The sequence below is a fragment of the Lepidochelys kempii genome, chromosome 15 (genome assembly GCF_965140285.1).
Source record: "Lepidochelys kempii isolate rLepKem1 chromosome 15, rLepKem1.hap1, whole genome shotgun sequence".
Classification (NCBI taxonomy): Eukaryota; Metazoa; Chordata; order Testudines; family Cheloniidae; genus Lepidochelys; species Lepidochelys kempii.
This window is the reverse complement of record NC_136394.1, coordinates 11,673,455-11,686,047: the sequence shown is the minus strand read 5'-3', so window position 1 is coordinate 11,686,047 and position 12,593 is coordinate 11,673,455. Positions and strand designations below refer to the sequence as shown.

The 12,593-nt window shown below is 49.4% G+C and overlaps 1 protein-coding gene and 1 long non-coding RNA gene across 16 annotated transcripts in view; one reads left to right on the top strand and one right to left on the bottom strand.

Annotated features, from left to right (window-relative positions):
* Nucleotides 1-4,817: 4,817 nt before the first annotated feature.
* LOC140898939 (uncharacterized) lies at nucleotides 4,818-11,231 on the bottom strand. Its single transcript, XR_012155146.1, has 3 exons — nucleotides 11,063-11,231; nucleotides 7,237-7,327; nucleotides 4,818-5,087 (listed from the first exon to the last, which is right to left on the bottom strand). It is a non-coding gene; the product is annotated as an uncharacterized LOC140898939 (long non-coding RNA).
* The window catches only part of PATZ1 (POZ/BTB and AT hook containing zinc finger 1), a 42,292-nt gene continuing 40,448 nt past the window's right edge, over nucleotides 10,750-12,593 (top strand). For 9 of the 15 annotated variants that reach the window (XR_012155143.2, XR_013634729.1, XR_013634726.1 and 6 more), the window contains exon 1: nucleotides 10,751-12,273. Coding sequence is in view for 8 of the 15 variants with exons in the window: in XM_073313548.2 (XP_073169649.1) it covers nucleotides 11,006-12,273 (1,268 nt within the window). In the remaining 7 variants the exon portion in view is untranslated. Of the gene's footprint in view, nucleotides 12,274-12,593 lie in introns of all 15 variants that reach the window. The other 6 variants (XR_012155144.1, XM_073313547.2, XM_073313550.2 and 3 more) reach the window with 2 other exon arrangements.

The following is a 12,593-nucleotide window of genomic DNA, read 5'->3' as shown; positions in this document are numbered from 1 at the left end:
CACAATTAGGGATGAAGACCCAAAATGGGAGACAAAAAATAAACAAAAAGAAAAGGAGTACTTGTGGCACCTTAGAGACTAACCAATTTATTTGAGCATGAGCTTTCGTGAGCTCAGATAAATTGGTTAGTCTCTAAGGTGCCACAAGTACTCCTTTTCTTTTTGCGAATACAGACTAACACGGCTGTTACTCTGAAAAAAATAAACAAGTATCTTTAAGAGTAGTAGAAATTGGATAGTGTAAATAAATTGGTCACAGGATATGAGAGAGACAAGATGAGGGATAACTTTTACTGGACCAGCTTCAGTTGGTGTAAGGGAAAGCTTTCGAGCTCCACCAAGTTCTTCTTCAGATATAGAGAAGGTAATCAGAGGTCAAAACTAAATACAAGGTGGGACAGATTGAACCTCTTATGCTTAACAATGTCTCTTCCACACACAGAAGTTGGTCCAATAAAAGATATTACCTCACCCACCTTGTCTCTCTCATTGTGTAAAATCTCAACTTCTCTAATCAAACTTTATCAATAATATAAGATAATGAAAGCAAGGTATCACAAGATGGTGTAGGTGGGGAGCAAATTTGTATCTGAAATAACAGATGCTCCTCTGTCAAACAGTTGAGAGGTATTACACGGTGTGGTTTCAGTCATGACTGCTAGAATAAGGAACTGCAAGGCATAAAACCACATATTCAGGTACACAACCACAGCCCATTAGGGTCATGAAAGATTAAGGGGGTGTTGTGGAAAAAAAATCAGAGTGGAAGTTAGATGATCTATTTTCTATTCTCAGCTCTACCATTCACTCACTCTACCATTAACACTCTGTGTGATTTTTGGTCAAGTCACTTCCCCTATCTGTGCCTCAGTTTCACTTGCTGTACAACAAAGATAATGCTTACTTGCCCTGCAGCAGTATTGAGCTTAATTCATTAATGCCTGTATGGCACTTTAGATCCTCAGATGTAAGATATTCAGATACCACAGCAATGAGTAGGATAACACCGATAGGTGATATGTATTATATGCACACAAGTTTTACCAAATCTCTGATTATAAACAATCTTATTCTTAATGGGCCAGAGCCCAAGGTCCTTACGCAGGTAAAACTTTTACAGAAGCCAATTGACATTTTTGAGTAAATTAAGTAAGGATCTTAGGATTTTGGGTAACTGATGTAAAATGCAATGATGATTGTATGATTATAAAATTAATAATCCTGTAAATGTCTGTAGTCTCTGCCTTATTTATAGTCGTATGTAAAACTTATTTTTAAAGGAGCATTTTGTGTTAACTAATTTCTTCAGTTATATGACTGTTTTCTATAACTGCAAAGGCAAACCCTTAATGAAAAAGTAGTTTATTCACAATGCTGAAAAATATTCCCTTTAACACAAGGACCACTCTGGAAGCTCACAATGGAGTGTTACAGGGTTCTGTAGTGAACCCAACCATTTAGGTAAGTCTTGAGGCACAAGGCCAAAAGTTGTCTGCCTGCTCAGCCCCATAAGAAATGAATGTGTGCCACTGTAGTTACACACTCTGTCATGTCTCTTATTGAGTTTAATCTTTCATGCCAATTACACTCCGTTAATTATTGATACATTTTCCTACTCAGAAGAGCAGATAATCTTCATGTCTTGACTAGTTAATCTGTAAATGTCAGACATTAAGCACTGTTGCCTACTTAAATTACTATCTAACACATTTTATGAAATGGAGAAGATCTATCTAGAGGTAGCTTGGCTGCCCAGGGATGCCCAATTCTTGGTGTGTTCAGCAGTTAGACACTGGATTAGGAGTCAGAACACCTAGATTACATTCTAGGGTGACCAGGTGTCCGGTTTTTGACTGAAACACCCAGTCGAAAAGGGATGCCAGTGACTCCAGACAGCACCACTGACCAGGCTGTTGACTGTCCAGTTGGTGGCACTGTGCAACGGAGCTGGCAGGCTCTCTGATAGCCTCCACACCGTGCAGCTCCCAGGAAGCAGCCAGCATGTCCCCTCTCTGGATCCTACACATAGGGGCAGCCAGTGGGCTCCACATGCTGCCCCCACCCCAAGCGCCTCCCTCACAGCTCCTATTGGCCGGGAACTGCAGCCAATGGGAGCTCCTGGGGCAGTGCCTGTAGATGGGGCAGCATGCAGACCCGCCTGGCTGCACAGGAACTGGAGTGGCGACATGCCGCTGCTTCCGGGAGCTGCTTGAGGTAAATGCCACCCAGAGCTTGCACCCCTGCCCCCCTCCTGGGCCCCCACCCCAACTCTGATCCCCCTCCTGTCCTCTGAACCCCTCAGCTCCAGCCCTGCCCCAGAATCTGCACTCCGCAGCCAGAGCCCTCACACATCCCCTGCATCCCAACCTCTCATCCCTAACCCAGAGCCCCCACTTGCCCTCCAAACCCCTCGATCCAAGCCTGGAGCATCCTCCTGCACCCCAAACCCCTCATCCCCAGCCCCACCCTAGAGCCTGCACCCGCAGCCAGAGTCTTCACTCCCTCAGCATGCCCCAACTCCTCGCCCCAGCCCTGATCCCCCTCCTGCCCTCTGAACCCCTCAGTCCCAGCCCAGAGCACCCTTCTACACCCCAAACCCCTCATCTCCAGCCCCACCCCAGTCTGCACCCCCAGCCAGAGCCCTCACACATCCCTGTGCCCCAAGCCCCAGCCCAGAGCCTCCTCCTGCACTCTGAACCCCTCATCCCCACCCCAGACCCCACTCCTGCACCCCAAATCCCTCATCCCCAGCCCCACATCAGAGCTCATACCCCCAGCTGGAGCCCTCACCCTCCAACCCCCTGCCCCAGCCCGGAGCCAGCTCCCGCACCCTGAACCTAGGGTGATCAGATGTCCTGATTTTATAGGGACAGTCCCGATATTCAGGGCTCTTTCTTATATAGGCATCTATTATCCCCCACCCCCGTCTCAATTTTTCACCCTTGCTATCTGGTCACCCTACCTGAACCCCTCATTTCTGGCCCCACCCCAGAACCTGCACACCCAGCCAGAGCCCGTACCTCAACCCCCTGCCTCTTCCCAGAGCCCCCTCCCATGCTCCGAATCCCTTGGCTCTACCTGCCAGCCCGGAGCCCCTTCCTGCACCCCAAACCCCCAGCCAGAGCCCTCACCCCCTCTCGCATCCCAACCCACTGCCTCAGCCTGGAGCCCCCTCCCACACTCTGAACTCCTCATTTCTGAATGAGGGTGGGGAGAGTGAGCAATGGGGTGCAGGGGGATGGAGTGAGCAGGGGCAAGGCCTCGGGAGGAGGGGCGGGGCAGGGCAAGTAGAAAGTTGGCAATCCTATTATATTCCCATCTCTGCTACAGGATTCCTGTTTTTAAATCTGGTCACTCTGGGACTAAATGAAGAGATCAGATTTAAAAACTGGTTCCTTCCACTCAGGTAACTGAAAATAGAGCCTTTCCACTCTAGACTGTTTGGAAGCACAGAAAGGAGGGATAAAGTGAGGAAAGAAGGGAGGACGGAACACCGGGAGAAAGAGAATGTTTGTATCTAAGATGGCCACTCATGGTCATGTCAGATCAGATTTTGGGGCATTTGAGAGTAAAAAGGTTTTGCAATCAATGCTCTAGTGCAGCAGTTCTCAAACTTTAGGACTCCGGGGAGGGGGTGTGGGCTCTGGGAGAGAGTTGGGTTCAGGATGGGGTGTGAGGTATGGGCTCTGGGAGGCAGTTTGGGTGCAGGAGTGCATGCGGGCTCTGAGCTGGGAGTTTGGGTGCAGGAGGGGGTGCAGGCTCTGGGAGGGAGTTTGGGTGTGGAAGGGGGCTCAGGGCTCGGGCAGGGGGGTGAGGTACAGGAGGGAGTTTGGGTGCGAGAGGGAGTGGGGTGCGGGCTCTGGGCTGGGAGTTTGGGTGCGGGAGGGGGCTCAGGGCTGGGGCAGAGGGGTGGAGTGTGGGAGGGAGTTTGGATGCGGGCTCTGAGCTGGGCACGGGGTTGGGGTGCGGGAGGTGGTGAGGGGTGCAGCGCTTGCTTCGGACAGCTCCCAAAAGTGATTAGCACATCCCTCTGGCAGTGGCTCTTAGGCAGGGGGCCAAGGGGTCTCTGCACGCTGCCCCTGCCTGCAGGCACCACGGCCAATGGGAGTTGCAGAGTCAGCACTCAGGCTGGGGACAGCGTGCGGAGACCCCCCCTGCTCCCCTCAGCCCTATGCTGGGACATGCTGGGCGCTTCCAGGAGCGGCGCGGAACCAGGTTCCCTATTCCACCCTCTCCCTCCCAGCACCTCCTTCACGCTGGAATGTTCCCCAGTGTGAAGGAGGCACTGGGAGAGAGGGGAAGGAGTTGATCAGTGGTGCCCGTGGACCCCCTGGAGTACCCTTGGGGACCCCAGTTTGAGAAACACTGCTATAAGAAATTTCTATAAGCACCAACATGACTATACATCACTAAAATATATGTCCCAGCAATCTACCTGTCACACATTCACATTAATTTCTGGATACAAAATAAGTAAAATTAAGATTGACAATAAGACACCCACCATTAAGAATACAGGACTTTGAATCCAGGAAAACAAAGTTCTAAGAATATTAATACATTCAAATACCCTCTTTTCAACAAAAGTATTAAGTTTTTCAAACTTCTTTAAGAAAGACCTAATCAAACACTTATTCCTTCCCTTTACCTTAGGAAGCATAATAGGACTGATAAAATTAATGTTTTCCATTCTTATTTTTATTCCATATAGTCCAAATTCTCTGGAATCCAGAAAATGTAGAACCAATTTATCTGTATTACAGTAGCATCTAGAGATTCAACCAAGAAGCAGGGAAGGAAGGAACCAAATTCCAGAGAAGTGTATAGAGTTTAATAAGGAGACTAAAATCAGCCAGCTAAGAAACATGTGCAGTGAAAGCAAGGGCAGGGGATAAATGGAAGATATGGAAAAGAGCAAAAGTAGACAAGCAATTAACATTTTTCAAAAGAACTTTTACCACATTAAAGACAACTAAAATACCTACATATACTCCCAGTTACTTTTCAAGAATAAGGGTCATACTGGGTCAGACCAAAGGTCCATCTAGTCCGGTATCTCATCTTCGGACAGTGGGCAATGCCAGGTGCTTTAGAGGGAATGAACAGAACAGGTAATCCATGTAAACAATTGCTAAAGTTGTCACAGAAATGTTATGCCCTCTTGAATGGGAAGAACTGTTCACATGCTTGTGAATAAGAGGGCTGGTATACCACCAACCACCATCAGTATTAAGATGCAATCCACAATACCACAGAACTTGAGAACCCTTGCTCTTTGGATCAGCATTCCCATGGGATGCCTCCCTGTCAAAAAATAATGAACTCACAGTAACCTGTAAAACTAGGCTGTTAGGGGCCAAGGATTCTCTTAGTTCTCTTTGTGCAGTTCCTAGCACAGTGGGGTCCTGGTGCCACGGTAATATAAATAAAGTGACAATCAGCCTAATAAGTAGGGCCCTACCAAATTCACGGGCCATTTTGGTCAATTTCATGGTCATAGGATTTAAAAAATCATAAATTTAATGATTTCACCTCTTTAAATCTGAAATTTCACAGTGTTGTAATTGTAGGGGTCCTGACCCAAAAAGGAGCTGTGCAAGGGACACAAAATTATTGTGGGGGGGGGGGGGGTTGCTGCGCAGTCTTCGGAGCTGGGCAGCTAGAGAGCGGCGGCTGCTGGCTGTGAGCACAGTTCGGAAGGCAGAGCCACCGCAAGCAGCAGCGCAGAAGTAAGGATGGCCTGGTATTGCCAAACTTACTTCTGTGCCGTTGCTGGTGGGGTGCTGCCTTCAGAGCTGGGCATCCTGCCAACCGCTACTGCTCTCCAGCCGCCCAGCTCTGAAGGAAGCACAGAAGTAAGTGTGGCAATACCATGACCCCCCTAAAATAACCTTGTGACCCCCCTGCATCTCCCTTTTGGGTCAGGACCCCCAATTTGAGAAACACTGGTCTCCCCCGTGAAATCTGTATAGTAGAGGGTAAAAGCACACAAAAGACCAGATTTCATGGGGGAAGATCATTTTTCACAGTCGGTGACATGTTTTTCATGGCCATGAATTTGGTAGGGCCCTACTAATAAGTAATGAATGCTGAATTCATTGCCCATTAGAACAGTGGTATTTGACAGGAGTTAAATTCACTGAAAACTCAGGAAAGATATAATGAGTTACTAAAAGTGAAAATATGTCACCATATAGTAAACTAAATACTTACTATATAGTTCAGTGAAACAGAATTAAAAAGTAAACAAGTCACATGACTACTCATTATTATAAATTACTCAATTGTCTGTTAGGGATTACTCCACTAACATGTTGTAATCCATGTGGAACAATGTCCAACTAACTAACTTAAAGGTTATCATAACTGAATCAACCTCACAAGGTGCAGAGCATTCTCAAAAGCCATGAAAGTTGAGGATGCACAACTCTTTGAGAGGATTAAGCCCTTCGTCACCCAGCAGGACCCAATTCTACCCGCCTTATTTACATTAGTGGGTCCCATTGATTTTAATGGGTACACCTGTGTGAGTAAAGTGACCAGGAATTGGGCCACTGGGAAATGTGCTAAGACTATATTTATTATTAAAAAGCTAATAAAACTCCTGTGTGCTACAATTCAAATAGAAGATATAGCGCTTGATTGGGGACTGGGCACCTAAAGAGAAAAAATCATCAAAAAAAGATGTGGGGACAACATAGGAGCAGGAAGAGAGCAACAGAGAAAAGCTGGATAAAGTGGATGAGAAGAATTTTTTCTGCTGACAAAAAGATATTGAACAAAAAATAAATAACATAATCAAGAAAGAGAGATTTAGGGAGAACATGACAGAGAAAGGTTTCAGAGTAGCAGCCGTGTTAGTCTGTATTCGCAAAAAGAAAAGGAGTACTTGTGGCACCTTGGAGACTAACCAATTTATTTGAGCATAAGCTTTTGTGAGCTATAGCTCACTTCATCGGATGAGCTGTAGCTCATGAAAGCTTATGCTCAAATAAATTGTTTAGTCTCTAAGGTGCCACAAATACTCCTTTTCTTTTAAATGGACTGAGAGATCAACCTGGAAAAGCAAGTGAACTCCCTGCACTGAAGGTGGGTGCTTTAAATATAAAATACCCTTTAAATATAAAACTAGTTATTTGTACTCCAATTAGTACATTATCACCAAACCAGTAATTTGCTGGTTCTGATGAAAGTAATCAAGTTAAAGGATGATAATACTTCAAATAAGGTACTTACACGATGTGGTGTGGGGAGGTAGATTGCAGCCACCAGTTCAAGAATAAAGGACTCAGTCTTCCAAGTCTCAGGCCAATAATGCACAACTTGTCTTAAATATAAATTTTAAGAAATGGAGTTAAATTCTATCAAACATGCCTTATTCAACAGCTAATTTGCTACAATCTAATAGTACATATTGCATCTTAAATGAGGTAGCCTGAAATATATTTAACCTTCCAATGTTGATACAATAAATCTGTCATGGCCAGACACTGTAGTCTCGTATGAACTCTTATAAATATTAAAAATACATAGAAAGCAATGTAAATGGGTCAAGTATCTATTCTACTGTGAGTGGTGAATCCTTTTAATTAAAAGCATATTTATCTAATAAATAAGTGCAAAGCTCACAAAAACAAGTAATGTATGGAGCATTTGTTAACTGATTTAAGTATTAATCATCTATTGATAGCAATATTCTTTTTCTCTCCCCCCACCACCCTCTGAATCTTCAGTCTTTGGGTTTATTCTGGTTTAAACAGCAAGAAAGCAGCTTTGTGGATGATATGCCTTTAATAAAGGGAATAAAATATTGGATTCAGAAAGCTCCAAGACAGTTGGGAAATGACAGTTGATCAGATGGAGGATTGGGTGGGGGGACTATAAGGTAGGGAGGGGAGGGTTGATGGCTTGTGATTGTATATGTTTATGTTTGGGACAGAACAAGCTTGGGATAAAGTTAACTTGAGTAGCAATTAAGTGATCAAGTTAAATAGAGATAGAACATGTATGTATTTTAAATCTATATTAGCATTAAGAATAAACTGCTTTACATTTTACATGAGGGTATTTATGAGTGGTGCTTTAACAGCTGAAGAGACCATAAATATATGAAGGCCAAGGTATTAAGAGTGATAGGGTGAAAATAAAATAGATTAGATCTCAGCCTTAACAGTGCAAGAGTAACCTCTGTCATGTAAAAGAGGTGAAGATACCAGTTAAATTTCTGTGCTGCTCTTGGGATTGCAGAAGGCTGCAGGTGATGATCTTTAACAGGCAAGATACATTAATTAGAATATGAGTATGAAGAATGCTAATCCAGTGCACTATTTAATGGAAAGAATGACTGGCTTCACTTTCCACAAATAACAACACTTTGGAGTTGAATATTTAACTTTCCGAACAAATAACAGGAAGCATGTTTTGGGTGATGCCCCTTTGCCGGAAGAGATGGAATGTTGGAACCAGAAGGTTCCATGGGAGTTGGAGAAAGGTCTTCTGAAGAAAGTGGAGTGTCAGCAGCAGGAATTCAGCTCCCCTCCCCCTTAAGGAGGAGAGACAAAGAAAAGGCAAGGGGGGGACCTTAATAGGAAGCCGGGTGAGAAGAACCGTGTCAGGGAATAGGGAGCTGAATAAAGCAAAAAAGAAAAATAAACCAACAGAACCACAGGGGAAAAGACACAGAACTGACTAAAACTCACCAGAAAAGATAGTGAGTTCCTGATTATCTTTGCACTGTGTGTGTGAAGCCTGTGAATTGCTGCCTGACATGTATACTTAAAATACAAATATTTTTTCCTCACTATATTGAGTACTCTTGTTTCTGTGACTGGCAAACAGATCTGGAGAACAATATTACTAGCATGTAGTATCTATGCAACATGTGAATATTTAAAGTGGATTTGTCACAGTTGAATCCAAATAGTCAAATCGCCTAACTGCATGTGTTTATATGTAATATACACAAACCTTGATCCAGTGGTAAAAAGCTACACTGACAATTCTCTGCCTTCAGTGTAGACAAGCAACTCCCACTGACATCAACAGAAATACAGCACACGGATTGAGGGCACTATATGGCCTTAAGTGTTATTACAATAACTCTGTTTTGGAAGTTGGAAGCTTGGTGTGCTCATTTGCACATCAATACCCAGAATGCTCTTTCAGCTCCACCAGTATTTTATACATGTGCTTTGGTCTGAGCTCTTGGGGGAAAAAAACTGAAAGTTTGGGATGTTCTTGTGTGAACAAAGTTCCATATTTTCCCCAGTATAACATTTTAAGTGAAGAAACCATAATTATCAATTGATCATCTGGGAATGTTTTTAATACCAGATCGAATTCAATTTCACAAGTGTAGAAGAGTACACTTGAAGCCTGTGACTTTTTAAATACTTCCTTAGAACAAAATGTGAACTGAGTGGTGGAAGTAGGGGGAACATGTGCAAATACAAACTGCTGTTGCTTCCCACACCAAGACCGAACAAGTCAAATTTAATCCAGAACTGAATTATTATGAAGCCATTAAAATAGGATTTTATCGTGGAGAGACCCTGAGGGCAGAAGGAAGCCAGTCCAGAGAAAGCCCCTTATTAAACCAAAGTAGTGAGAGCTCAGGGCCTGAGGAACCCAGCCTCACCGTGGAGGGAGCCTTGCATGAACGGATCTTGGGGCTTGCTCAGCTCCACGATCCCAATGGTCAGTACAAAGCTAAACCGGGGCAGTCCCGGTTTCCCCAACATGGAGGGACGCGGGGTTGTGTAATCGGCTGCCTCGTGCAGCTCCCCCCCGCCCCCGGGCAGCGCTTCCCCAATTGTTCGTCTCAGGAGGGATTTTGCCCTGGGTTGGGAGCGAACTCCTGTACTCGTTTTTGTCTCTTCCCCCCCATCCTTGTGCCCAGCTTTCCTGCCCAGGCGGAGAAGGGGGTACAGTGAAGGTCTAAGTGCGTGGGGTGAAGGGGGGGCTGTTCTCCCTGCAGCCCTTGGTCCCTTTAGGATTAGCTTTCCTCAGGCGTGGGGAGAGTAGGTGGGGGCCGCTCTGCAGCGAGTCCAGGAGGGAGGGTTTTGCATTGGACGCTTTGCGCTTGCGGGGGGGTGAGACCGCTGCCCCCCCCGTCCTCTCTCCTGCGGGCGGGGTGGATGGGGGGGGGGCGAGCTGCAGCCTGGTTGTTTGGGGGAGGGGGTGGGTGCAGCCCCCTTCCCCCCATATGCTTCGGGCGGGGGCCTTGCTCCTGGCTCGGCATTGGAGGATCTCAGCTGGGGAGGGGGGAGGCTGCAGCCCCCAGCCCCCGCGGGCGGGGTGGGGGCTGGCCTGCTGGCTCTGGCTGCTCTTGCATTGGCGGATGCAGGGAGGGAGGGGGCAGGAAGCGGGGGGGTGGGGGGAGCCCGAGTGGCTGGAGGGGGGGTCTCTATGAAAAGGGTGGGGGGCGTCAGAACCCCAGAAGAGAGGAAAGTTTCCGGCGCTCCTGGTGCGGGTGCAGCGAGGCAGGCGGGGCCGGGGCCGGGCCCGACGGCGGCGGCGCTTGGTCGGGGAACAGCAGCCGGGGGGCCCCCGCTGGATTTTTGTCGGGGGGGGTGGTATCGCCCCCCTCCTTCTCCTCCCCCCAGGGGTGAAAGTGCAAGAGGAAGTGCAGCCGCTGCCATCTTTCCTCCGCTCCAAACACACAGGGACGGACGGAGCCGGCAGCCCGGAGCCCCCTCCCGCCCTGCCCGCTGCAGCCGCGCCGCGCGCCCCGGCCCGCTGCGGCCTCCGCGCCTCGTGGCGGCCGGGCCCGGGCCGAGCTCGCGCCGCCTCAGCTGCTGCCGCTCGAGCTCCGTGCTGCGCGCGCGCCCCTCCGCCGCCTCAGCCTTTTGTTCCCCCCCCATCCCCTCGCGCTTCGCAGGCAGCGCGCGCCGCCGCCGCCGCCGTCGGGCCCGGACAGCCGCGGGGAGGGGGAGGAAGCGGCGCGCGCCGCCGGGCAGCCTGAGAGCCAGCGCCGCCTGCAGGCCGCCGGGGGCAGCGCAGCCCCATGGAGCGGGTGAGCGAGGCCGCCGCCTGCGGCCCGTCGTCGGGCTGCTACACCTACCAGGTGAGCCGGCACAGCGCCGACATGCTGCACAGCCTCAACCAGCAGCGCAAGAACGGCGGCCGCTTCTGCGACGTGCTGCTGCGGGTGGGCGACGAGAGCTTCCCGGCGCACCGGGCCGTGCTGGCCGCCTGCAGCGAGTACTTCGAGTCGGTCTTCAGCGCGCAGCTGGGCGAGGGGGCCGGCGGGGGCGGCGCGGAAGGGGGCGCCGAGGGGGCCGGCGGCGGCGGGGGCGGCGGGCCGGCCGCGGGCGGGCGGGAGCTGGAGATGCACACCATCAGCTCCAAGGTCTTCGGGGACATCCTGGACTTCGCCTACACCTCGCGCATCGTGGTGCGGCTGGAGAGCTTCCCCGAGCTCATGACGGCCGCCAAGTTCCTCCTCATGCGCTCCGTCATCGACATCTGCCAGGAGGTCATCAAGCAGTCCAACGTGCAGATCCTGGTGCCCCCCGCCCGCCCGGACATCATGCTCTTCCGCCCCAGCGCCGCCGACCTGGGCTTCCCCCTCGACATGACCAACGGGGCCGGCCTGGCGCCCAATGGCAACGGCATCGCCGGCATGCCCGAAGACGAGGCCACGCGGGCCGCCCTCACCGCCGCCCAGTCCTCCTTGCCCGTCCTGCAAGGCGTCGACCGCCTGCCCATGGTGGCGGGACCCTTGTCGCCACCCCTGCTGGCCTCGCCCTTCCAGAACGTGGGCACCAGTGCCCCCACTTTGGGCACCAAGAGGGGCAGGGGGCGTCCCCGCAAAGCAAACCTCTTGGACTCTATGATGTTTGGTACCCCAGGGGGCCTGCGAGAGGCTGGCATCCTTCCTTGTGGCCTCTGTGGGAAAGTGTTTACCGACGCCAATCGTCTGCGGCAGCATGAGGCTCAGCATGGGGTGACCAGCTTACAGTTGGGTTACATAGACATCCCACCGCCAAGGCTTGGTGAAAACGGGGTGCCTGGTCAGGACGATCCTGACGCCCCCCGAAAGAGGAGCAGGACAAGGAAGCAGGTGGCCTGTGAGATCTGTGGCAAGATTTTTCGGGACGTGTACCACCTGAATCGGCACAAGCTGTCGCACTCCGGCGAGAAGCCATATTCTTGTCCAGTGTGTGGGCTACGGTTCAAGCGGAAAGACAGGATGTCCTATCATGTTCGGTCTCACGATGGCTCTGTGGGAAAGCCCTACATCTGCCAGAGTTGTGGAAAAGGCTTCTCCAGGTAAGAGGACACTGGTGTGAATCATAAATGGAAAAGACCCAGAAGGTTATCTAGTCCACCTCTTGAGGACCAGTGTAGAATCCTACGCTGCTAGTTTTAAGTACCCCAAGGAATGGGACTTTCATCACTTTCTTGGGGAGACTATTTTACAGCTCTGTAGAAGAGTTAACTAGTAATTAAATCACAAAATGGGGAGTTGGATGAGTCCTGGGTAACATTCCCAGTTTTGTTGTGATGGTGGGCAAGTTACCCTTCTGTGAAATGGGTATTGAAATAATTGGGTGTTCAGAGGCTTAATTATGGGTTGTGAAGTGATTTGA